Here is a 25,981-nt window from a genome sequence, read left to right as displayed (position 1 = left end):
GTACCTTTCATAAGAAACCAGAGGCCTTTCTCCTGGGCATGGTAGGCCAATTGGTGTCAAGGAAAGAGAGGACGTTCTTTATGTATGCTACAACAGCAGCAAGAGTTCTTTTAGCAAAGTATTGGAAGACACAAGAACTACCCACGCTGGAAGAGTGGCAGACGAAGGTGATAGACTATATGGGACTGGCTGAGATGACTGGCAGAATCCGCGACCAAGGAAAAGAGACGGTGGAAGAAGACTGGAAGAAATTTAAAGTTTATCTTAAGAACTGTTGTAAAATTAATGAGTGCTAAAATGTCATGGGTAATGTAAAACAGAATTGCAGCGATAAATAATTGGGTAAGAGAAAAAGGATTAAAGAAAGTGAATTATAAGTAATTGAAATTAGGGGTTGCTGGAAAGGTTTAAAACAGGGATGCAGAAAAGGGAGGTATGGGGAAGTCGTTGAAACAAGGTTTAAGGAAAGGTGGTTATGAAATTATACGTGTTTTTATGTTTGTTTGTTTATGTATTGTCATTTGTATTGTGTTTTAATATATGTTGGAAAATTAATAAAAATTTATATATAAAAAAAACAAAACTTCATGTGGGGACAGAAGGGGAGAAGTTATGCTGGCTGGCTGGAAGAGGCTGTGACAGAGACACACAGGGATGCTGCGTAGGAGACACCTGAATCTGTTGCTGCAATGCTGGAGAACTCTCCATGAAATTCAGATGTACTGTATCTCAAGGGGGATGTCACAGGGAAGAGGGAAGAAGCTTGTTTTCTCCTGCTCTGGAGGTTAGGACTTGAACCCATGGCCTCAAGTTTCAAGAAAGGAGATTCCGATTAAACATCAGGAAGAACTTTCTGACGAATATTAATAGACAGGATTGCAAGTTGTTTTTATATGCAATGGCAGCAGCAAGAATATTATTGGCACAAAAATAGAATCAAGAAGAACTGCCGACGAAAGAAGAACGGAGGATGAAGTTGATGGGCTATGCAGAATTAGATAAATGAACAGGAAGGATTCGAAACCTGCGGGACCAGAGATTCTTAGAAGACTGCAGTAAATATATGAACTACCGGTATTTGAAAAGTAATTGTGATGAACAGATCATGCTTGTAGGACTGCGAGAAGTTTTGTAAGGTGGATTATTCTAAATATTACAAGAAAGGCTATGAAAAGAATGATTAGTTAAGGATAATTAAATGTAATAGGAAATTAAGAAATGAAGAATAAGCGATAAAGAATGGAAAATCATCAGAGGTGTTGACGGAAGTCAGAATACTGTATAAGATGTGAAGATATGTTGTATGATTGTTGGAACTGATATGTTAAAAAATCAATAAGTGTGTGTGTGTGTGTGTGTGTGAAGAACTTTCTGACAGCAGGAGCAGTCCAGCAAGGCAAGGTTGTGGACTTTCCTCCTTCCTTGGAGGTTTTTAAGCAGAGTTTGGCTGGCCATCTGTCATGGGTGCTTTAGCAGAGATTTCTGCATTGTGGGGGGTTGGACTAGATGACCCTCGGAGTCCCTTCCAACTCTATGCAGTTCTATGGTGCTATTGTTCCTTTCATGGGCTGTGGATCTTTTGGCGCCATGGAGTGAGGCGACTGGCTCGGCTCCCCCTTCCCACCCTCCATGCCTTGCTTACCCTGTCACTCGGGATCCCAGACAGACTCTCCAGGGTGCGGCTGAGCTCCTCCTGCTGCTCCCGCTGCAGGTCCACCAGCACCGCGACGGCACCATCCTGCCACGTCCCCTCTGCCCCGCTGGCTCTTCCCAGCTCCTTCAGCATCCGGGCGATGGCCTCGCACAAGGCAGGCGGCAGGTCCTCTCTACCACGCTCTGTGGGACAAGACAGGCAAAATGTGACGTGTTACGGGGAGAGGAAGGGAGCAGAGTTCACTTAGGGCTCTGTAGTGAAGTTGGGAAATAATGCCAAATAATAATAATAATTTATTATTTATACCCCGTCCATCTGGCTGGGTTCCCCCAGCCACTTTGGGCGGCTTCCAAAAAAACACTAAAATACAAAAACCTATTAAATATTAAAAGCTTCCCTAAAGAGGGCTGCCTTTAGATGTCTTCTAAAAGTTTGGTAGTTATTTTTCTCTTTGACATCTGGTGGGAGGGCGTTCCACAGGGCGGGCGCCACTACCAAGAAGGCCCTCTGCCTGGTTCCCTGTAACTTGGCTTCTCACAGCAAGGGAACCGCCAGAAGGCCCTCGGCGCTGGACCTCAGTGTCCAAACGTTGGTTCACGCAGGAGTGAAGCATTGTGGGAGAGATAAAATTGTGGCCTTCTGGGGAATGGGTGTTTAGTCTCATGTACGGAAGTGAGAGCTGGACCATAAAGAAGGCTGATCGTCGAAGAATTGATGCTTTTGAATTCTGGTGCTGGAGGAGACTCTGGAGAGTCCCATGTGCTGCAAGAAGACCAAAGCTCTCCATTCGTAAGGAAATCAGCCCTGAGTGCTCACTGGAAGGACAGATCCTGAAGCTGAGGCTCCAAGACTTTGGCCACCTCATGAGAAGAGAAGACTCCCTGGAAAAGACCCTGATGTTGGGGAAGATGGAGGGCGCAAGGAGAAGGGGATGACAGAGGACGAGATGGTGGGACAGTGTTCTCGAAGCTACCAGCATGAGTTTGACCAAACTGCGGGAGGCAGTGGAAGACAGGAGGGCCTGGCATGCTCTGGTCCAGGGGGTCACGAAGAGTCAGACACGACTAAACGACTAAACAACAACTCTGTGCCTTTGCTTGGGGAAGCTAAACTGGTGCCTTACCGTTTGGAGACCTACCTGTTGAATTTCTGTCTGCATCACGGTAAAGTGACTCAGGGCTGGGCAAACCTGGTAAATATCGAAGGGGGGTTCTCCTTCTTGAACCCCATTCGAGGGTGGTCCGGGAAAGGAGGTTGTGGCAGCTTTACCGTCTGGCTTGTGATTTGCAACAACTAGCGATCTCTCCCCCTTCCTGGCCAAGTCCTGCCGGTGTCTAGGAGGACTGGTCGGGGGGGGGGGGTCTGGATAGTCCCGCTCACTACAGGCTCCAACGGGCGAAGGAAGCGAGAGGCAAAAGTGCCAAGGGAAAGTCAGAGCTGGTGTGACGTGGGAGTTTGTGTGCCGGACTAGCAGCTGGGAGAGACCAGGGTTCAAATCCATGCTCCCCCAACCAGCTGGTAGTTAGATGAACAAAAGCCACAGTTGAGTGTGTCTGAGAGCTAGAAGCTGATAGGAGGCTGGCGGCTGAAGCCTCTGCAGGAGAGACCTGATTGATTTCTACTTGAATCTAAGGCTGTGGCCGTGGGAGAACTTTTTGGTGTGGTTGTGTGTGTGCGTGCGTGCGTGTGCGTGCGTGTGTTTTATTAAATTTTCTGTTTTACAATTCAAAGCGCCATATTTTTCACTCCATAAGATGCACCTGACCATAAGACGCACCTAGTTTTTAGAGGAGGAAAGGGGGAAAGCCCCGTTTTTTTAAGGATCAGCTCAAAGTTGCTCAGCTTCTTCTGCAAAGGGAAAAAGTCCCCTTTTTTGAGGATCAGGTCAAAGTTGTTGAGCTTACTTTGCGAAGAGCAAAAATCCTGTTTTTATGGGGTTTAACTCACAGTTCTGCAGCTTCTTTAGGAAAGGGAGCCGTTTCTACAGTTTCCAGACAGATAATCTAATCAGCCAGTCCCATGTCACTGGGGAAACAAATGGCCTCTGTCTGCAGAACATTCAACAATGGAGGCCTGGGCAAGGGGCCAGAAAGGGAGCCAACAATCGACCACATATTCGCTCCATAAGACGCACAGACATTTCCCCTTACTTTTTAGGAGGAAAAAAGCATGTCTTATGGAGCAAAAAATAGGTTACTCCTTTTTACATCTTAAGATATCAACGACTCCCCTTCTTCTCTTTCCATGGTTCATTTTACATATCTTAAATCCCTGCATATTTTACAAAAACTATACCATTCAGTATTCCATTATCGCATCCATCAAAACTTATTTACACTGTTGAAGTTATCTTAATGCTCATTTAATCTTAAAAAGACCGGAGGCCTTTTTATTAGGAATTATGACAACAGAAATTAAGAAGAAGGTTAGACCACCATTCATGTATGCCACAACTGCAGCAGGATTCTATTGCGAGAAATTGGAAAAGCGAAACCATCCCTTCAGGCGAGACAGGGAGGTGAGTCGCCGGGGGATCGGGACCGGCCGTTACCCCGTCAGAGATAAAAGGCAGTCGGGCCTTGCTCCAGGTTGCGGGACCAACATTGCTGCTTGCTGGAACCTGCCTGAGACCCTGCGCCTGACCTAGCCCGGTTTCCTGCCTTGGCCCTGTTGGACTGACTCCTCGTGGAATCCATGGATTCGGGACCGGACCTGGACTGCGTGGCTCGGGTTAACCCCCGGGCCCAGCAGAATGTGTAAATAAAGCCATATATCCTAAAGTGTGTAAATAAAGCCATATATCCTAAAGACACCACAGTCTCCACTGCCCCGCCTTCTGAAGAAAGCAAACCTGGGTCAGCGCAGAAATTTCTCTCTCTCTCTCACTCCTTCCATTGCTGTACCTGCTCCCAAGGAGGTCGGCTGCTTTCTGCCACGGACTCTTTCCTGGGCACCCTCTGGCTCAGCAAGAGCCAACAAGATCTGGATCAGGCAGGATCTGTCCCTCTGTTGCTGCAACAGCAGGCGGTCCAGCAGCATTTGCTATGGGGCGAGAAGGAGAAACACACATGGCCTTTGTGGCCCCACATCGACAGTTCTATTGTTCTACGAATGTGCTACCCGAGCCCAGGTGGCGAAAGCAAGGGGGGGGAGGTTTCCATACTGAAGGCCACATTCAGCCAGGTCCAAAGGCCCTGACCTTGGATACGTAAAACAAGCAAGTTTCTTATTTTTTGTGCCTTTTTCCATCTCGCCTTAATTCTGGCAGCGTTATTCAAACAGCACAACCTGCCTCCTTTTAAAAACAACACCCTTCTTTTGTGGGAATGTTCAGGGAGGCAGGAGAGGATATATTGTTTAATAATATCCTTCCTAACTTGCGCTAGCAAGTTCCTTTACTTAGCGGAGTTTACATTCCCCTTTTAAACGCACAGCGGTTAGCTTGTTGCAAGCTGTTTCTCAATATTAGGATTCCTTGTAATCCCCCTTTCTCCCCCTTAAAAAGAATAAACACGACATAATCTTCTGCAAAGTATATATAAAAGAAGTTTACTCACACATTCAGTTCACAGATGGATCCCTGAAGGCAGACAGTTACAGAGTATATACATGTGGAATCTATCCCATATGGGAATAGTCCCTTTGTGAATCTCTAGCTAAAAAGCTGCTAGTCCTATGATGGTAAAGGTAAAGGGACCCCTGACCATTAGGTGCAGTCGTGGCAGACTCTGGGGTTGCGGCACTCATCTCGCTTTATTGGCCAAGGGAGCCGGCGTGCAGCTACCAGGTCATGTGGCCAGCATGGCAAACCAGAGCAGCGCACGGAAACGCAGTTTACCTTCCCGCCGGAGCGGTACCAATTTATCTACTTGTACTTTGACGTGCTTTCGAACTGCTAGGTTGGCAGGAGCAGGGACCAAGCAAAGGGAGCTCACCCCGTTGTGGGGATTTGAACCACCAACCTTCTGATCGGCAAGTCCTAGGCTCTGTGGTTTAACCCACAGCGCCACCCATGTCCCTAGTCCTATGATGGCGAGGAAGTCAAAAGAGATTGTGCAGCGTGCCTTGTCCTTTTGTGTTACCTGGGCAGGTAAGGTCACGCAACTTCTAGTCACATGCAAAGGAAGTATGTCCCAGCTCAGGAGGAAACAGAAAGTTTTCTACTGACTGGAGCAAACATTTCCCTGCATGTCCACTCTAGGAAAACAAGGAATGTTGTACTTGACTGCTATCGATGCATCACATCCTACATATTTGCAAAAGGGGTTTGCAAAAAGTAAAGCGCAACTTTATTGCTGGGCTGTGAAAAATGCGCAGCTTAAAAGCTCCTGCCAACCCAGCCTACCGGGAGGAGTGTGCCTGCCGCCTCTCTGAAGGATACACTGTTCTTCAACCTGTTGGATCGCTGCATTGGTCATGAATGGTGCGTTTGACCAATCCCTGGGCAGTTTCCTAACAGAATGTCCTTCCCGGAAAGGGGTGTGCCCATTTTCTCTCTGTATGAGTAACAGCTCTGGGCTTGCCTCGCTCCATTTGCAGGCACGCACAGATCAGCGACTCATGAGGAAGGCAGGAAGCTGACAGCCACACTTGGGCCCTTTCTCTGCTGTTCATGTTCCCCTTCGCCTCTAGTTGGCAAGCACCAATATCCCATTTGGCTGATCATCCTGGTTTTACCGCCATCAATCTTCCTGGCACAGGTTTGGCCTCCTGCCATGCCGATGCTGGTCCACTCCCTGCGGCAAGCCGCAGCCGAGCCAACTCCAGGTGCCGGGCTCCGGGTTCGATGGGCTGCGAGTCCCAAAACCTGCAAAAGGAAGCGTCGCGCGGAGTCAGCCGTGAATAGGACCTGCCTGTCGTGATCTGAATTAGCATCTAAGCCACTTGCTTTAGCTGTGATTCCTGCATTGTAGCGGGGCTGGGTCCCTTCCAACTCTAAAAGTCTATTATTATTATTATTATTATTATTATTATTATTATTATTATTATTGATTTATATACTGCGCTGTGGGTTAAACCACAGAGCCTAGGGCTTGCCGATCAGAAGGTTGGCGGTTCGAATCCCCGTGACGGGGTGAGCTCCCATTGCTCGGTCCCAGCTCCTGCCAACCTAGCATTTCGAAAGCATGTCAAAGTGCAAGTAGATAAATAGGTATTGCTCCGGCGGGAAGGTAAACGGCGTTTCCATGCGCTGCTCTGGTTCGCCAGAAGCGGCTTAGTCATGCTGGCCACATGACCTGGAAGCTGTACGCCGGCTCCCTCAGCCAGTAAAGCGAGATGAGCGCCGCAACCCCAGAGTCAGTCACGACTGGACCTAATGGTCAGGGGTCCCTTTACCTTTATTTACCTTTTACCTACCAAACCAGCTTTTTAAGTGGTTCTCAACTATAAAAATGATCCGTAATTAAAATACACAACTCCATCAAGATGTTCTCCCTGTCCCGAGCGATAGCCTGCTTGCATAGGCCACCCTGCACCCTTCCGGCGAGAGCTGGGGAGACCCACCAAGACCCTCCAACCACAGGCTCACCTTTCTCCCAAGAACAGCTCTATCGCAAGCAGAGCAGCTGGGAACGACACCTCCTGGTGGACGAGCTCCGTCTGTGCGTGCAGATGTAAGAGTTGGCGCGAGGTTTCTGGGTTGCTACAGAGAGAGGGGGGCAGCATAGGGGATCCATTACCTCAGTGTTGCCTGCACTGACTGGCAAAGACTCTCCAGGTCATGGAGGGGCCTCTCCCAGCCCAAACGGGAGATGCCATTTGGGATCGAACCTGCGACCTTCTGCATGGGCCGCTGGCCCTCTGCCACTGAGCTATGGGCCTTCACTTAATGGGAAGGCAAGTCAGGGCCTTGATCCATCTCGCTCTGTATTCTCTATATCGACTGGAAGGCTCAGCACAGTTGTCCCTGAAATATAAGCCTGGGGCGTCTCTTTCTCTCTAGTTCCATGCCTTGAGGAGATGTTTTGCATGCATCTAGGCTGCACCAACAGGGACGCAGGTGGCGCTGTGGGTTAAACCACAGAGCCTAGGGCTTGCTGATCAGAAGGTCAGCGGTTCGAATCCCCGCGACGGGGTGAGCTCCCGTTGCTCGGTCCCTGCTCCTGCCAACCTAGCAGTTCGAAAGCACATCAAAGTGTGAGTAGATAAATAGGTACCGCTCTGGCGGGAAGGTAAACAGCGTTTCTGTGCGCTGCTCTGGTGCGCCAGAAGAGGCTTAGTCCTGCTGGGCACGTGAACCAGAAGCTGTACGCCAGCTCCCTCGGCCAGTAAAGCGAGATGAGTGCCGCAACCCCAGAGTCGGCTACGACTGGACTTAACGGTCAGGGTTCCCTTTACCTTTACGTAGGCTGCATCAATAGGGACATGAGTTGCACTGTGGTCTAAACCACTGAGCCTCTTGAGCTTGCCGATCGGAAGGTCAGCAGTTTGAATCCCCGCGACGGGGTGAGCTCCTGTTGCTCGGTCCCTGCTCCTGCCAACCTAGCAGTTCAAAAGCACATCGAGTGCAAGTAGATAAATAGGTACCACTCTGGTGGGAAGGTAAACGCCATTTCTGTGCTCTGCTCTGGTTTCGCCAGAAGCGGCTTAGTCATGCTGGCCACATGACCCGGAAGCTGTCTGTGGACAAACGCCGGCTCCCTTTGCCTATACAGTGGTACCTCAGGTTACAGACGCTTCAGGTTACAGATGCTTCAGATTACAGACATTTCAGGTTACAGACTCCACTAACCCAGAAATATTACCTCGGGTTAAGAACTTTGCTTCAGGATGAGAACAGAAATCACACGCCGGCGCAGCGGCAGTGGGAGGCCACATTAGCTAAAGTGGTGCTTCAGGTTAAGAACAGTTTCAGTTAAGAACGGACCTCCGGAACAAATTAAGTTCTTAACCTGAGGTACCACTGTAGAGCGAGATGAGCGCACAACCCCAGAATCATCCGCGACGGGACCTAATGGTCAGGGGTACCTTTACATTTACCCAGGCTGCACCAACAGAAGTCTAGTGTCCGGATCAAGGGAAACAATAGTCCCACTCTGTTCTGCCTTGGTCAGACCACACCGGGAATACTGTGTCCAGTTCTGGGCACCCCAATTTCTGAAGGGTGTTGACAAGCTGGGAGGTGTGCAGAGGAGGGCGACAAAGATGATCACGGGTCTGGAAACCAAGCCTTATGTCAGGGACCGTGCTGAGAAGGGTTGCACTGAGGAAGAATGGTGGGAGACACCCGCTTCCCTCGGATCCTGAATCTTCCCAGGAGCAGGACAGTATAGATTTGGAACAGTGGCTTGCAGAGGGGCATAGTTCAGAAGGCAGAAGCTGGGAAATACTGGATGGGGAACTGCTAGGAGAAGAAACACCGGAAGGGAGAGGGTTAACAGATTCATAGAATCATAGAATCATAGAGTTGGAAGAGACCACAAGGGCCATCGAATCCAACCCCCTGCCAAGCAGGAAACACCATCAGAGCACTCTTGACATATGGCTGTCAAGCCTCTGCTTAAAGACCTCCAAAGAAGGAGACTCCACCACACTCCTTGGCAGCAAATTCCACTGTCGAACAGCTCTTACTGTCAGGAAGTTCTTCCTAATGTTTAGGTGGAATCTTCTTGTAGTTTGGATCCATTCCTCCGTGTCCGCTTCTCTGGAGCAGCAGAAAACAACCTTTCTCCCTCCTCTATGTGACATCCTTTTATATATTTGAACATGGCTATCATATCACCCCTTAACCTCCTCTTCTCCAGGCTAAACATGCCCAGCTCCCTTAGCCGTTCCTCATAAGGCATCGTTTCCAGGCCTTTGACCATTTTGGTTGCCCTCCTCTGGACACGTTCCAGTTTGTCAGTGTCCTTCTTGAACTGTGGTGCCCAGAACTGGACACAGTACTCCAGGTGAGGTCTGGCCAGAGCAGAATACAGTGGCACTATTACTTCCCTTGATCTAGATGCTATACTCCTATTGATGCAGCCCAGAATTGCATTGGCTTTTTTAGCTGCCGCGTCACACTGTTGGCTCATGTCAAGTTTGTGGTCAACCAAGACTCCTAGATCCTTTTCACATGTAGTGCTCTCAAGCCAGGTGTCACCCATCTTGTATTTGTGCCTCTCATTTTTTTTGCCCAAGTGCAATACTTTACATTTCTCCCTGTTAAAATTCATCTTGTTTGTTTTGGCCCAGTTCTCTAATCTGTCAAGGTCGTTTTGAAGTGTGATCCTGTCCTCTGGGGTGTTAGCCACCCCTCCCAGTTTGGTGTCATCTGCAAATTTGATCAGGATGCCCTTGAGTCCATCATCCAAGTCGTTGATAAAGATGTTGAATAAGACCGGGCCCAAGACAGAACCCTGTGGCACCCCACTAGTCACTCTTCTCCAGGATGAAGAGGAACCATTGATTCACAGCATTCCTCCACCGCCCTCCCCAAGATCGAGAAGAGCTCAGAAAGTCTGGGAACTGAAAACACAGAGGATACAAGCTCAGCTTACAAGATGTAGGCGTGACGTAGATTAATAGGGGTGGAGCCTTAATTGGGAGCACTGCCATTCCAGGATGAATGGGTTCTTTTCTCTCTCACAGTGATTATTAAAGAATCTAAATGGTAAGACATTCCTTCCATTTGATTTCTTCTTATTTAGAGGTCCCGGGCCCTAAGGAAGTCAGACTATCCTCCACCAGGGCCAGGGCCTTCTCAACGATGGCTCCGACCTGGTGGAATGCTCTGTCCCAGGAGACCAGGGCCCTGCAGGGTTTAACATCCTTCCTCAGGGCCTGTAAGACAGAGCTATTCCGCCTGGCCTTTAATTTGAATTCAGCCCGATCTTTTATTCCCCTTCCTTCCTTCCCCCTCCCCTTTTTATGAAGATCACCCGCTCTGGGATCCCACAGCTAATTCTCCCCTGGTCTCCTCGCTGGCCCAAGTAGGACTAATTTAGCCAGCCAGCCCTGGGGATCATCCAATGTTTATTAGATGGATTTCCCCCCTAAATTGATTTTTGAATTCTGAATTGTTATTCACGTTTTATACTGTATTTTATGCTGTTTTTTGTTGCCTCAATTAAGTGTTTTAAATTTGTTGTTAGCCGCCCTGAGCCTGGTTTTTGAACCAGGAAGGGCAAGGTATAAATAAAAATTTATTATTATTTATTATTAAAATAAAATATCCAGAAAGCCTCATCTTCGGATGAGCCGGGGATGGGAGAGGATACATTGCAATCTAACCGGGAAAGGCGGGGTATAAATAAAAATTTATTATTATTATTTATATTATTTCCTGCCACGGGGAAGGAAGCCAATTCCACGAAGCCTGACACATTGTGAGGAGCCCTTGAAGGAGCTGAGTATGTTTAGCCTGGTAAAGAGGAGACTGAGAGGAGATATGAGAGCCATCTTCAAATATCTGAAGGGCTGTCACGTGGAAGAGGGAGCAAGCTTGTTTTCTCCTGCTCTGGAGGGCTGGACTCGAATCCATGGCTTCAAGTTACAAGAAAGGAGATTCTGACTAATAACCAGGAAGAATTTTCTGACAAAGCTGTTCCTCAGTGGAACGGACTCCCTCAGAAGATGGTGGGCTTTCCTTCCTTGGAGGTTTCTAAGCAGAGGTTGGACGGCCATCTGTCAGGGATGCTTTAGCTGAGATTCCTGCATTGCAGGGGGTTGGACTAGATGACCCCTGGGGTCCCAGCTCTACAATTCTACGATTCTATGCAGAAGGTCGCCAGTTCAGTCCCCAGCATCACCACAGCAGAGCTGAGAAAGGCCCACAAGATTGTCGGATGTGAAACACAAGAGCAGTCAAGTCCAACATTCCTAGAGTGAACATGTTTACACATGGGGAGGAATGTTTCTCCAGCCAGCAGGCCAACTTCCTGTTTCCTTCTGGGCTGGGACAGACTTCCTCTGCATGTGACTAGACGTGGGCGTGGCCTCACCTGTGCAGGTAACGACAAAAGCACAGGGCAGGGCAGCCATCTCTCTTTGACTACATGCATCGAAGAAGCAACATCTGCTTAGCCAAAGATGCTCTCTTGGCTTCTTTTTATACTTCTATAAAAGTATAAAAAGAGTTTACTCACTCACATTCTGTTCACAATTGGCTTCCAGCCAAGAGAGGACAAAGGGACTGTCTCATTATGAGATAGTTTCCAGGTGTATGTAACTTTTCTAAGCTAAGTCTGCCTTCTGGGATCCAATTGTGAACAGAATGTGAGTGAGTAAACTCTTTTTATACTTTTATAGAAGACTGTGTTGTGTCTTATTATGAGGCAATAAGGGGAAAATACCAGAACAGTTATTATAGAGGCTTTAGTGAGCCCGAGCAAATGCATCCGCTGAGTTTAAAAAGGGGAATGTTACTCTGCTAAAATTGTGAACTTGTTAACACAAGTTGGAAAGGCTATAACCAAACAATGTATCCTCTCCTGCATCCCTGAACATTCCCACAAAGATGACATGGAAAAACAACTCGACACTTTCTGCTCTGGAGACCGTGTCCCTCTTCCAAACCTCACCTGCCGCCCTGGAGGTGCCGGTGGGTCAGCAGAGCTGCCGTCTCTGCCTGCCTCCTGCGCCGCAACTGCAGGAGGGCGTGGGCGGCTGTGCCCTCTGTGGCCGAGGGGTCGAGGGGTCCCCCGTTGGTGTCGCCCGCCTTCGGTGCCCCAGATCTGGTGAGCAAAAAAGGTCGCACAAAGTTGGAAGGTTCAGGACAGATAAAAGAAAGCATTTCTTTGTGCGGCGCAGAGTTAGCCTGTGGAACTCCCTCCCACAGGAGGGATTAGACACATTAATAGTGCAGAGGGCTAAGGATGGCTGCTGGTTATGCTCTTCCTGCAGTAATAATGTTTCCCAATCAGAAGGTCGGCGGTTCGAATCCCCGCGATGGGGTGAGCTCCCATTGCTCGGTCCCAGTTCCTGCCCACCTAGCAGTTCAAAAGCACGTCAAAGTGCAAGTAGATAAATAGGTAACGCTCTGGCGGGAAGGTAAACGGCGTTTCCATGCGCTGCTCTGGTTCGCCAGAAACGGCTTAGTCATGCTGGCCACATGACCCGGAAGCTGTCTGCGGACAAACACCGGCTCCCTCGGCCAGTAAAGCGAGCTGAGCGCCACAACCCCAGAGTCGGTCACGGCCGAACCTAACGATCAGGGGTCCCTTTACCTTTACATTCTGCATGGACTGGTTGGATGGCAAAATGTGCAAATGGCTTGAGATACCTATTAGGTCCATAAATTACCATATAGTATATATTCAACACAAAAACAGCAACAATTTGTTGTTGACAAAGGACAGCGGGACATATAAAGGGCCCCATTACCTTCAGGAGCTTAAAAGGTAAAGGTAAAGGGGCCCCTGACCATTAGGTCCAGTCGCGGACGACTCTGGGGTTGTGGCGCTCATCTCGCTTTACTGGCCGAGGGAGCCGGCATACAGCTTCCGGGTCATGTGGCCAGCAGGACTAAGCCGCTTCTGGTGAACCAGAGCAGCGCACGGAAATGCCGTTTACCTTCCCGCCAGAGCAGTACCTATTTATCTACTTGCACTTTGACGTGCTTTCGAACTGCTAGGTTGGCAGGAGCTTAGGGCCTCATCAAACCTAAATCCGGCCCTGGTCCCCATGCCCCCAGCTGGCCTTTCACACATGCACCAAGCGCACCTGACTTCGTGCTGCGCCCCGGGCAGGCTGGAGAGGGGCAGGATGCTTCCCTCGCGCAGGCCGAAATCCACCAGGGTCTCCAGCTCGGAGAGCTTGTCCTCTTTCGCAGTCTGAGACAGGGAGGTCCAAACCGGATGCCCTGCAGTGGGGAGGAGAGAGAGAGAGAGAGAGAGAGAGAGAGAGAGAGACCCTAACTCTACATGTTCAGTTGGCAGAGCATGGGATTCTCAAGTTTGTGGGTTCGAGCCTCACGTCGCACAAAAAGATCTATAATTCTGTGGGGCACAGTGTTTAAGATACTATTTTATCCTCTGCAGATTTAACTTATAGAGTAAGAGAACGAGAAGAACGTACGTTTAAAGAAGACTGGGAAATGTTTACTGAATATAGGGGTGAAAACTGTGTTTATTTAAAAATGCTGGAAGCGTTCTGATACATTCAACAGTGTAAATGAGTTTTGATGGATGTAACAAAGGACTACCGAATGGTTTAGTTACGTGTAAAATATGCAGGGGTGTATGGTATGCAAAATGAACCATGGAAAAAGAAGAAGGGAAGTCATTGATTTAAGGTTGTTTAAATGAATATTTTGATATGTAAATTAGAAAATTTAATAATACACACACACACACACAGTTAGTCCTTCGAACCTCTTCAAGGTGTCTTTAAAATCAAGTGGCGTATACATTTTGCTAAAATAAAAAATCCACTAACCTAGTCGATCACCACATCTTGGTGGCCCTTTCTCTTAAGCGAGGGGATCTTCTCATGTCTGGACGTCCAGCCCACTGGCTTGCACTTCCATCGTCTGAGTCATCACTGCCCCTTTCCCCAGATGCAACTCCTGCTCTGCCCCACTGCTGTGCCCCACATTCTCACCATAGTGTGCCTGCAGCATCTCAGCGCACAGTTTCCTCTGGAGAACCCGGTATTTCCGCTCCAGCGCTGCCAGCACCCCAGAAGCCTCCTCTGCAAGCAAGGTGCTCAGACCCCCAGAGTCCCACCTGTGGCAGAGAGAAGGGGTCGGAATCGGGGGACGAAAAGCCAACTGGCTCGGACCCCACTGGAGCGTCTCCCTCTCAGCCTTGCAGCTGCGGAGATCCGTTGACCTCTTCTCCTCCGATGTGCGTCTGTGACTCAAGCCGAGCAACCTTGAGCAGACATTACTCAGCAGTGTAAACTGCACAACAGATAAGACCCAAGGCGCGGATACAATACTAAACTACACATTTATTATACATAAATCAAGACAAAGAAAACATGGCATCTCTCCTTGCCGTCTTCTCTGAGACAGACCCAAAACAAAAGCGATACAGAGCAGAAGTTCCGCTCCCAGACTCCAGCAATCTGTGCTGGAATGTGAACAGACATGTGACATGCAATAATCCCACACATCTGCAGCTCGGGAGGAGTGTAATCCCAACAGAAGGCACCTGAGTTGCTGTTCTGAGACCTGGCCCCTCTTGCAAAGGCATATATATGTGCCTTGCAAGGTACGCCCTCTGCTTTGACACTGGCAAGAGTGCGAAAGGCATCACTGAAAGGCATTTTGCATGCTGGCAGTCTCGTAATGGGAGATGACGGGAGAGTCATCTTCCAATATCAGAAGAGATGCCCTATGGAAGATAGATCAAACTTGTTTCCTTCTGCTCTGGAAGGTAGGACTCGAACCAATGGATTCAGGTTACAGTGGTATCTTGGTTCTCAAATGCCTTGGTACAAAAACAACTTGGAACCCAAACACTGCAAACCCAGAAGTGTGTGTACTGGTTTGCGAACTTTTTTCGGAAGCCGAACATGCTCTGTTTTGAGTGCCACACTGCTGATTTGAGTGTTACCCTTCCGTTTTGAGTGCCACACTTCCAATATGAGTGTTACACTTCCAATTTGAGTGTTACGCTGAGATCTCTCTGTTTTTGTTATTTATTTCACGTTTTTGTTTTCGCAGCTCTTTTTGTTTTGTTTTTGTGACTGTGTGGAACCCAGTTCAGCTACTGATTGATTGATTGATTGATTGATTGATTTTGTGACTGCAGTACACTCTTTATTGCTTTCGTTTTATGGATCAATGGTCTCGTTAGATGGTAAAATCCATGTTAAAATGCTGTTTTAGGAGTTGTTTTTAAAACGGATTAATCCGTTTTGCATTACTTTCTATGGGAAAGCGAGCGTTGGTTTTGGAACACTTTGGTTTCGGAACAGACTTCCGGAACGGAATAAGTTTGAGAACCAAGGAACCACTGTACAAGGAAGGAGATTCTGACTTAACAGCAGGAAGAAGTTTCTGGGAGTAAAAGCTGTTCAGTAGTGGAACAGACTCCCCAAGGACTTGGAACGTAGCAGACTCTCCTTCCTGGGAGGTTTTTGGACAGCTGAGATTCACGGTCTCTTCTGACTCTACAGTTCTACAATTCCAAACCATTTTGTGGTTGCTTTTGAAAAAGCCAAACGGGATATAAATTCCAGTAAATAAAACAAAATAAATAAGGCCGTGATCCTCTACAAAAGCCACCAGGGAAAGGGGGGAGGCTCAGAAGGTATCCACATGGTGCTCAGAGAACAATATGCACCTAAACATTGGCAAGACAAAGGAGATGGTGTTGGACTTTCAGAGGAAGAGAGGGGAGCTAGCCCCGTTGTATATCGGGGAGGGGGGGGCTGTGTGGAGAGAGTCTCTTTCTTTAAATTCCTGGGAGTCCATCTTAGTGAAGACCTTACTTGGAAGGTCAATACAGCCCAGGTGGTTAGGAAGGCCGAACAGAGACTTCATTTCCTTAGGGTCTTGCAGAAGAACAATGTTAGACAGCAACTGATGATTTCCTTCTACCGGTCCACAGTAGAAAGTGTTCTCTCATACTGTATTACGGTGTGGTATGCTGGTTTGACAGCCGTGGACAGAAAGTCCCTACAGAGGGTGGTGAAGACAGCACACGATATCATGGGTTGTCATTGCATGTTATCGCAGGAGATGTTGCCTCAGAAGAGCAAGGAACATTCTCAGGGATGACTCACACCCTGGCCAGCACCTTTTTAATCTCCTGACCTCAGGCAGGAGACATCGAAGCATGATAAGATGGACCAACAGGTTAAAGAACAGTTTCTACCCGTGGGCCGTGAGGCTGCTGAATGGAAGACAGCAACATTGCAGCTGAGGTTTGGGGTTGGTGGTCGTAGGACAGCACACAGAGTGTAACAAGGACTGAGAGATTGGGGGGGAGGGGGGCTCGTTTAATCTCACTGTAAACAAGTGGTACAGTGACAATAAAGTATTTCTATTTCTATTTTGCAATTAAAGGCAGAGCTCAGAAGTCGTCTCCTCCATTGCCTGTGCTTGCAAAATTGCTCGCTTTTTTCTCCATTTCTGCAAGCCCGGCGTGGCTTTTGACAATCAGATGTCAATCATGCGACATTGCAAGACCTTGTGAGATTGACAAGTGAGTTTCCCTGCCCACCTGTCAAAGCTGACCTGCAGGGATGGAGGTTTCCTCCTGCTGCTGCTATAGACCCTTACTCGAAAGTAAGTCCCTTCCTCTGAGCAGGGAGACCTACCGTTCCAGCGGCTGCTCATCCCATCTCCTGATGCCCCAGCGATAGAGGGGGCTGCTCACCCTTCCGCTTGCACCCTTCGAGAGATAGAAAACCTCAAGTCAACATGGTTGGGCAGAAGGACTTGAATTTCACACCAGGGGTTGGGGACCTGCGTTCAAAGCCTTCGTCTGCCAAATAATCAATCCATGGGCTGAGTTACTTTCTCCCATCCCTGGTCTGTACTAAGGGCCTTACAGGGTTGCTGTTGCCAGGGCAAACCCAAACAGTGCCGTAACATGCTGTTCAATTTTCATAACTCCTGATGAGGCACCATTTACCGTATTTTTGGCTCTATAAGACTCACTTTTTCCCTCCTAAAAAGTAAGGGGAAATGTGTGTGCATCTTATGGAGCGAATGCAGGCTGCGCAGCTATCCCAGAAGCCAGAACAGCAAGAGGGATTGCTGCTTTCACTGCGCAGCGATCCCTCTTGCTGTTCTGGCTTCTGAAATTTAGAATTTTTTTCCCCTTGTTTTCCTCCTCCAAAAACTAGGTGCGTCTTGTGGTCTGGAGCGAAAAATACAGTACTTATAGTTTCTGATCCCAAAGGGTGCCGTCAAAAGCTGCAAACTGTAAACTGTAGGCCACAGAGGACCACCCTTTTTCTGACACAATTTTGTTATTGATTTTCACAAGTTTTACAAACTTAGCTAAATTTCAATACAGGGGTTCCTTGTGATGTGAACGGGATCCGTTCTGGAGCCCCGTTCGCATCCTGAATAGAACGTAAGACACGACGGTGCATCTGCGCATGCGCGGGTCACATTTTGCCGCTTCCACGCATGCGTGTGATGTCATTTTGAGCGTCTGCACATGCGCGAGCGGTGAAACCTGGAAGTAACACACTCTGTTACTTCCGGGTTGCCGCGGAGTGCAACCCGAAAGCACTCAACCTGAAGCACATTCAACCCGAGGTATGACTGTATATGTTTTTTTTAAAATTTTGACTTCCCAGCCTTGCCTTTTTTTGATTCCAGACTTATACCTAAGCTTTTTTTTATTCCCGACTTAAATCTACTGTTTTATATGACATATTTTTATCTAATACAGTTATCCTCTATTTCACTTATCATTGCTTTCAGCCCGCTGCTCATAATTCGAACCCAGCCCTCATTTTCACTTGACTGTAACAGTTCTTCAAATAGTTTGAAAAGGGTCTCCACGCCTCCGTGAACAGTTTCCCTCTTTTATCTGATAGATAAAATCAGATAAAATCTATCGTCTGGGGGCTGATGGAAGCTATTGCTCAACAAGATCCTTGGGTTTGGGAAGCCTGAGCTAAGGAGATGGGTGCTGCTGAGCAGGAACTAAATTCCTCACTTTGCAACTTGGACTACTGCAAGAAGATCAAACCTCTCCATTCTGAAGGAAATCAGCCCTGAGTGCTCACTGGAAGGACAGATCCTGAAGCTGAGGCTCCAGTACTTTGGCCACCTCATGAGAAGAGAAGACTCCCTGGAAAAGACCCTGATGTTGGGAAAGATGGAGGGCACAAGGAGAAGGGGAAGACAGAGGACGATATGGTGGGACAGTCTTCTCGAAGAGACCAGCATGAGGGAGGCAGTGGAAGAGAGGAGGGCCTGGCGTGCTCTGATCCAGGGGGTCACGAAGAGTCGGTCACAACTAAATGACTAAACAACAAGTTTTAACTTTTAACTTTGTCTCCACGTGGGGTTTTTGAAATGCTCAGAGGAAATCTGATTGGTTCTTACAAACACTGTGTAAAAAGTTCTTTTGTGAATAAAACGACCTGGGCCGAGAGGTGGACAGGCTGGCACCTCCTTCCAGAGTCTTGCTGGTCAAGCCTCGTGTTTATTCTCTTAATCAGAGTCCAATCCTTCCTTGCTTTGGGAACGCTACATCCCGAGCCCTAGTCTGGCTTTCACAGAAAGCCATCCAAACTGATGGCCATCGCTGGCCTCCTGCAGCAGTGAGTTCCATAGCTGAGCTACTCCTAGGCAGCCCGCCCTCTCCCAACCGCCGGGGCCCGATCCTGGTTCGGACGTCGCCGAGGCTCGATTCCCGAGCAGTTTCCATCCCAAGTTGGTTCCCGCTCCTACCTGCTCGCTGAAGCAGCTCCTTCTCAGCTCGGTGCGGGGTCTGTCCGCAAGCAGGTGGGGTGGTCTGAAAAGCCAGTCCTTGCGGGGGGGGGGGGAGAAGCAAGAGGAAACTGGGTGAGGGGCCTGTGTAACTCCCTGGCCATGCAGGCAAGCTGGCACCCCACAATATTGCCCCCCTGCAACATGTGGGTCCTGCTTAGCCCCCGAACCCCATTAGCTCCTCCACCTAGGACCACCCGTCTACCTCAAGGTGGAGAACCTCAGGCCCTCCGGGGGCAAGTGTGGCCCTCCTCGTCTCACCGCCTGGCCCCCGGGACCCTTGCTGGGCCAATCCCCTCAGGCCCTCCTGGAGCGCGGGACATTTTGCCGCCTGAGGCCAAACGGAAAACTGTACATTGTCACGGAAAACCGCCCGAAGCAGCTGGAGGCGACTGGAGGAAGCCCATTGCACTGGGAGAAGGTCTCTGCCTGCCGCCTGAAGCCACCGCCTCACCACGTCTTGAAGGGGAACAGTTAGGATTACCCCAAAAACCCTAAAACTGTTTGTGAATCCCCCCCCCCCCGCCAGGCCTCAAAAGCCTCGCCTCAAGCATTTTTAAAAACTGCATTTCCTCTAAGGCAAAAAGCATTAGCTAAGCATATTCCTCTTGCTGTAACTAAAATACTGTAACAAAAGGTAGGGAACAGAGTCCATTGTTTTCTCAGAGCCTTTGGCCTTGCTTAAAAACCAGATTGCAACTTGCTTCTGTCCGGGAACCATGCCAAAGCACAAGAATGAAACATAACTGGAACACTCTGAAACCCCCCTTTCCTGAGAAGAGCCCAAAAATGGTCCCAAGACAGGAACTTTCTGTTCATGCTCAGGAGACACATGGGAGGAGAAAGGGGGAGGGAACTGGAAGGGGGATATATACTCTGTGCAAGCGCATGTGAACTCGTGCTTGTTTTTGTGAGTTATCACACTTGCTCCTCTGTCCCCCCCCCGGGATGGCAGAATAAAAGCTCTTTCTCTGGATTTAACCCCTTGGTGTCGTCTGGCTCCTTTCGTCCCTGCTCGGGTGCAACATTTTCCTATCCATGGTTAAAAGGGCCTAGAAAGGCTACAGTCTCCTGCGTGGGACAGTCTCCTGTCTCCTCTATTTCCGCAGCCCAACCGTTACCTCGATGTCTCTCCAGGAGAAGCTGGGTCCCCGGCTCCTGAGGAAGTCTTGCCAGGCCTCCCCTGCAGGGTGGGCGTGCGGCACCTGGGCCAGGAGCAGCTCCACATCGCGGGCGGAGAGGTAGCCGTCGTGGTCGGAGTCCAGGAGTTGAAAATCCCAGTGCAGCTAGGGAAGGGTATCTCATATAGATATCTATGTACAGTCACACCTCGGGTTACTGACGTTTCAGGTTGCGTTTTTTTCAGGTGGCGGACCACCAAAACCCGGAAGTACCAGAACAGGTTACCGTATTTTTTGCTCCATAAGATGCACCTGACCATAAGACACACCTAGTTTTTAGAGGAGGAAAGGGGGAAAGCCCCGTTTTTCAGGGGGGATCAGCTCCCAGTTGTGCAGCTTCTTTTGCAAAGGGAAAAAGCCCCGTTTTTGAGGTTCAGCTCAAAGTAGTTGAGCTTACTTTGCAAAGGGAAAAAATCCTGTTTTTATGGGGTTCAACTCACAGTTCTGCAGCTTCTTTAGGAAAGGAAAGGGAGCCGTTTCTACAGTTTCCAGACAGATAATCTAATCAGCCAATCTCAAGTCGCTGGGGAAACAAATGGCCTCCGTCTGCAGAACATTCAACAATGGAGGCCTGGGCAAGGGGCCGGAAAGGGAGCCAGTGATTGACCGCACATTTGCCCCATAAGACGCACAGAAATTTCCCTTTACCTTTTAGGAGGAAAAAAGTGTGTCTTGAGTGAAAAATATGGTACTTCCGGGTTTTGGCGGTCGCACATGCGCAGAAGCGTGCTCTGGTCCATGGGGTCATGAAGAGTCGGACACGACTAAACGACTAAACAACAACAGAGGAGGGAGGGAGAGAGAGAGAGAGAGAGAGAGATGGGGACCCCTGAACTCACCTGCTGCTTCAGGTAACACTGCTGCCCTGCTTCAAGCAATGCCTCCAGGAGCTTGTCAGAACAGCAGCCGTGCCATGCATGGCTCCCAAATACCTGTGAGGCAGAGAGGGCATGTTGTGCGCATGCTTGGTTATCATCTTCCTAAGCAACTACTCTATTCCGAACTTAAAAATAGAAAGTGTAATGCCATTGGTCAACAAAAGAGGTTTAAAGACTCTCTCAAGGCAAATCTAAAAAAATGTAGTATAAACACCGACAACTGGGAAACTCTGGCCTGTGAGCGCTCCAATTGGAGAACAGCCTTTGCCAAAGTGTCATGGGCTTTGAAGACACTCGAACTCAGGACACAAGGGAGAAATGTGCTAAGAGGAAGGCACGCTTGGCAAACCCTCACTGTGATCATCTCCTGCCCGGAAACCAATGTCCCCACTGTGGAAGGAGGTGTGGATCCAGAATTGGCCTCCACAGTCACTTACGGACTCATTGTTAAAACCGTGTTTATGGAAGACAATCTTACCCAGCCCTTTCCTATCTGGCCTGGGAGAGTGGAGTGCGGACTGACTCCAGCTACAAAAGCTGAGGCTGTTGAACAGATTATTGGGCTGGAGTATTGTTTATGAGGGTTGAGAGAGCTTGTTGCTTTTATTGATGCTATTGCCGTATCTTTACTTTTAGATCTTACGATTTACGTGGAAATTGTTTCTCTTTGGTTGTATACGTTTTGATGTGTTTTATTTATTGTTTATGACTTCTGCTATGTCTGTAATTATGTAAATCTTCTCATGCTGTGAGCCGCCTTGAGCCTGGTTTCAACTATGGAAAGGCGACATAAGAATAAATGATGATGATAAGATAAAATCCCCACCAGAGAGGAACAGCTGCTGGACTATGCCGAAATGGCAAAACTGAACGGAAAGCTCAGGAACCAAGAAGACAATAACTTCGAGAAAGAATGGGGAAAGTTTATAATCTATCTGGGTAAAGGTAAAGGGACCCCTGACCATTAGGTCGAGTCGTGACCGACTCTGGGGTTGCGGCGCCCATCTTGCTTTATTGGCCGAGGGAGCCGGCGTACAGCTTCCGGGTCATGTGGCCAGCATGACTAAGCCGCTTCAGGTGAACCAGAGCAGCGCACGGAAACGCCATTTACCTTCCTGCCAGAGCGGTACCTATTTATCTACTTGCACTTTGAAGTGCTTTTGAACTGCTAGGTTGGCAGGAGCAGGGACTGAGCAACAGGAGCTCACCCCGTCGCGGGGATTCAAACCGCCGACCTTCTGATCGGCAAGCCCTAGGCTCTGTGGTTTAGACCACAGTGCCACCCTCATCCCATCTATCTGGGAGACTACTTTTAATCAGCTGAAAACATTACCAGCATTTTAACAACACTTGTAATGTAACTAACATGATGGAAATACGGACAGATACAAAATATGGCTTATGTAATAATATGCAGTTGAAAATGTTGACAATAGGACACATGGAGGGGAAGGTGGAAAGTCAGGGATTCAGAGAAATCTCTGTAGATGGTTATGTATTTGGTAATGTGGTAACTTTTGTAAAATCAAATAATAAAAATTATTTCTACAAAAAAAGGGAGGAATGAGAGGGACCCAAAGGATCACCTAGGACAGCCCTCTGTGGCCGGAGAAATCACATCTAAAGAGTCCCTGACAGCTGGCTATCCAACCCAGCTGTAAAGCAGTAACGGCAGTTGTGGAGCCTCCCTGGTCAAGAGCAGTGTAGCTGTGCCCATCGCTTTCCCGTATCCAGAGGCATATCTTCTGGCCACAATGGGAGACCGAATGCCAGGACGCTTGCAACCATTTGCAACTGTCGCAGGAAACCCGCCCCCCCCCCATCATTCAGTTTGTACAAACTTCACACACACACACACATACACTTACACACTCCATACGCTACGCTTCTGTTATAAATTCATAGAAAATCAACCCTACATCGGATCTACACTGTTCCACTTTTATTTTACTCCATGAAGGAAGGACTACAAAATGGGGAAGGTTTGATACAGGGCACCCATAATCCCTTCAGCATACCAGCACATCCACAGGAGCCCTGCCCAGTTGCTATGCCAACCCTGATGGTCCCAGACAGAAGACCATCAAGGTCACAAAGATCTTGCATATGGGAGTGGATTCAGCACAGACTGGAACAAAGGACAATAATTAGCTCTTCCCTCTGGGGGCAGGAAACTGCAAACTCCCCGCTGTCACCTGGAAAGTACTCATGGGGCGGGGGGAAATGGGGAACCAGCCAGGTGACAGGACACTCAGGTTACCACCACAACTCCTCCCTCAACCCTCCTTTTTGTGATGTAGTTGTGATGTAGTCTTAGGGGTGTAGTTTGGGGGATTAGTAACTGATAAAAGTTGGGGTCTTCTTTTGTTCTGGGCTTCCATTTTGCTTCATCTTGTTGCGGGTGGGAGTATTCAATAAAGGCCAAGCCTACAGGCTGCTGTTTTGCTCCAAGTTATCCTGATTGGTGTCTTTGTTTTTGTCCAAGGGAGCCCTCGGATTTTCCCGTTAACACAATGCTTTGATGACGCGGAAAAGGGGTTGCGACCTCACCTGGTGAACAGCTGTCTGCAGCTGGGCCTTGTCTGCCGCCGTCCGGAAGAGGCCAGGCTGGAGGCGCCGCAGATCACCGAGGCCCCAGCCGCCCAAACCGGACCCTCGTGCGTCCATCTGGCGAGCCGGCCTGCTCCTGCAATGGGGGAAAGATGGAGCCAGGTTTTCACCGTGGCCAGTCAGAAAGCCGCACCACAGAGACCACAGCATAGCCACCATGGCTGGTAGCCATCGATAGGCCTCCTAGCCAGGACCCAGGTACGTACCCTGCAATTTCCGGGCGCTCCAGGACACAGGTGGAGGGTGGGGGTGAGAGCCAGGGGCTGCTTTGGGCCAGCCGACGCGGCTTTTTGCTGGCAGTGCAAGTTCCAGGCAGTGCAATGCTCACCGCCAGATCTCTATTATTCATGGAGCGCCCAGGTGCCTTTGTCTGTTGATATATGAGATGCTCCAAACACCACAAGACAGTGGAGCCAGGAAGGCGGAAAGGAGAGCCAGCTTGCATTCAGAGGCCACATAATCCGTTTTCTGCGTTTGCAAGAAATCGATCTTTCAGCACGGCAGCCCTTTGGAACTCACCGCCTATTGATATCAGGCAGGTCCCTGCACTATATTCTCTTTCTTTCTTTCTTTCTTTCTTTCTTTCTTTCTTTCTTTCTTTCTTCCTCCCTCCCTCCCTCCCTCCCTCCCTCCCTCCCTTCCTCTTTCTTTCTTCGTTCCTTCCTTCCTCTCTCCCTCCCTTCCTTCCTTCCTCTTCCTTCCTTCCTTCCTTCCTCCCTCCCTCCCTCCCTCCCTTCCTCTTTCTTTCTTCCTTCCTTCCTTCCTTCCTCTCTCCCTCCCTCCCTCCCTTCCTCTTTCTTCCTTCCTTCCTTCCTTCCTTCCTTCCTTCTTCCTTCTTCCTTCTTCCTTCTTCCCTCCCTCCCTCCCTCCCTTCCTTCCTTCCTTCCTCTTTCTTTCTTTCTTCCTTCCTTCCTTCCTTCCTTCCTTCCTTCCTCCCTCCCTCCCTCCCTCCCTCCCTCCCTCCCTCTTTCTTTCTTCGTTCCTTCCTTCCTCTCTCCCTCCCTTCCTTCCTTCCTCTTCCTTCCTTCCTTCCTCCCTCCCTCCCTCCCTCCCTCCCTTCCTCTTTCTTTCTTCGTTCCTTCCTTCCTCTCTCCCTCCCTTCCTTCCTTCCTCTTCCTTCCTTCCTTCCTTCCTTCTTCCTTCTTCCTTCTTCCTTCTTCCTTCTTCCTCCCTCCCTCCCTTCCTTCCTTCCTTCCTTCCTTCCTTCCTTCCTTCCTCTTTCTTTCTTTCTTTCTTTCTTTCTTTCTTTCTCCTGCCAGAAATATTCTTTATTAGTCCTTCCTGCCCAGATGTTTGGAGAGTTGCCGTGGGTCTTCATCTGCTTATTTCGTGAAATTTGCACGCTGCTCAGTTGTCGGAAACCTCCTTCTCAGACTGCAGAGAGAGCCAAGCAGGGCCTGGGGGTTCCTCTGCCTGATATAACTGGAAGCCTTTTTTGGACCGTTCAAAGAACTATTATAATACGACAAATTTGAAAGCAGGATTTGAACAACAGAAAGAATCAGAGATTATTGTGTTATGATTTGGATACAAGAGTGAAGACAGGGGGCAGCAATGGGGAGGGAGGGAAAACATCACAGAAAATGGAAGGGGAAGTTGATAATATGTTAGTACATTGGTACCTCGGGTTACGGGACGCGGGTGGCGCTGTGGGTTAAAACACAGAGCCTAGGGCTTGCTGATCAGAAGGTCGGTGGTTCAAATCCCCGCGACAGGGTGAGCTCCTGTTGCTCAGTCCCTGCTCCTGCCAACCTAGCAGTTCAAAAGCACGTCAAAGTGCAAGTAGATAAATAGGTACTGCTTCGGCAGAAAGGTAAACGGTGTTTCCGTGCACTGCTCTGGTCCGCCAGAAGCGACTTAGTCATGCTGGCCACATGACCCGGAAGCTGTACGCCGGCTCTCTCGGCCAATAAAGCGAGATGAGTGCCGCAACCCCAGAGTCGGCCAGGACTGGACCTAATGGTCAGGGGTCCCTTTACCTTTAACTTGTGTTACAAACGCTTCAGGTTACAGACGCTTCAGGTTACAGACTCTGCTAACCCAGAAATAGTACCTCGGGTTAAGAACTTTGCTTCAGGATGAGAACAGAAATCGTGCGGCGGTGACACAGCGGCAGCAGGAGGCCCTATTAGCTAAAGTGGTGCTTCAGGTTAAGAACAGTTTCAGGTTAAGAACGGACCTCCAGAACGAATTCCTGCTCCACGGAACTGGCAAGGCCATCCATTGCAGTCACAGACTGATAAAGGAGAGGGCTTTGAGCACTTGGTTTATACAGCTGGCTTTCTGTTTATACATTGACTCAAGAGCTCAAGTTAATGCATTTTAG

General features: G+C 49.0%; 1 protein-coding gene and 1 long non-coding RNA gene across 3 annotated transcripts in view; both read right to left on the bottom strand.

The window, feature by feature from the left end:
* LOC310742852 (uncharacterized protein) overlaps positions 1-20,051 on the bottom strand; it is a 41,632-nt gene extending 21,581 nt beyond the window's left edge. For both annotated transcript variants that reach the window (XM_083572450.1, XM_083572449.1), the window contains exons 1-10: positions 19,192-20,051; positions 18,948-19,025; positions 16,850-16,923; positions 14,180-14,304; positions 13,301-13,439; positions 12,160-12,312; positions 7,185-7,298; positions 6,332-6,461; positions 4,558-4,696; positions 1,643-1,836 (exon numbers count right to left, since the gene is read on the bottom strand). In XM_083572450.1, coding sequence (XP_083428576.1) covers positions 1,643-1,836; positions 4,558-4,696; positions 6,332-6,461; positions 7,185-7,298; positions 12,160-12,312; positions 13,301-13,439; positions 14,180-14,198 — 888 coding nt within the window. In that variant the 5' untranslated portion in view covers positions 14,199-14,304; positions 16,850-16,923; positions 18,948-19,025; positions 19,192-20,051. The remainder of the gene's footprint in view (positions 1-1,642; positions 1,837-4,557; positions 4,697-6,331; positions 6,462-7,184; positions 7,299-12,159; positions 12,313-13,300; positions 13,440-14,179; positions 14,305-16,849; positions 16,924-18,947; positions 19,026-19,191) is intronic.
* Positions 1-23,496, bottom strand: part of LOC310743172 — a 204,632-nt gene extending 181,136 nt beyond the window's left edge. The window contains exon 1 of the long non-coding RNA XR_014538851.1: positions 23,327-23,496. This is a non-coding gene — a long non-coding RNA (uncharacterized lncRNA). The remainder of the gene's footprint in view (positions 1-23,326) is intronic.
* Positions 23,497-25,981: the final 2,485 nt, after the last annotated feature.

This window comes from Podarcis filfolensis (genome assembly GCF_964270895.1).
Source record: "Podarcis filfolensis genome assembly, chromosome: 10".
In the NCBI taxonomy this organism is placed as follows: Eukaryota; Metazoa; Chordata; class Lepidosauria; order Squamata; family Lacertidae; genus Podarcis; species Podarcis filfolensis.
The sequence above is the reverse complement of the archived record's forward strand: the minus strand, read 5'-3'. Positions and strand labels throughout refer to the sequence as shown.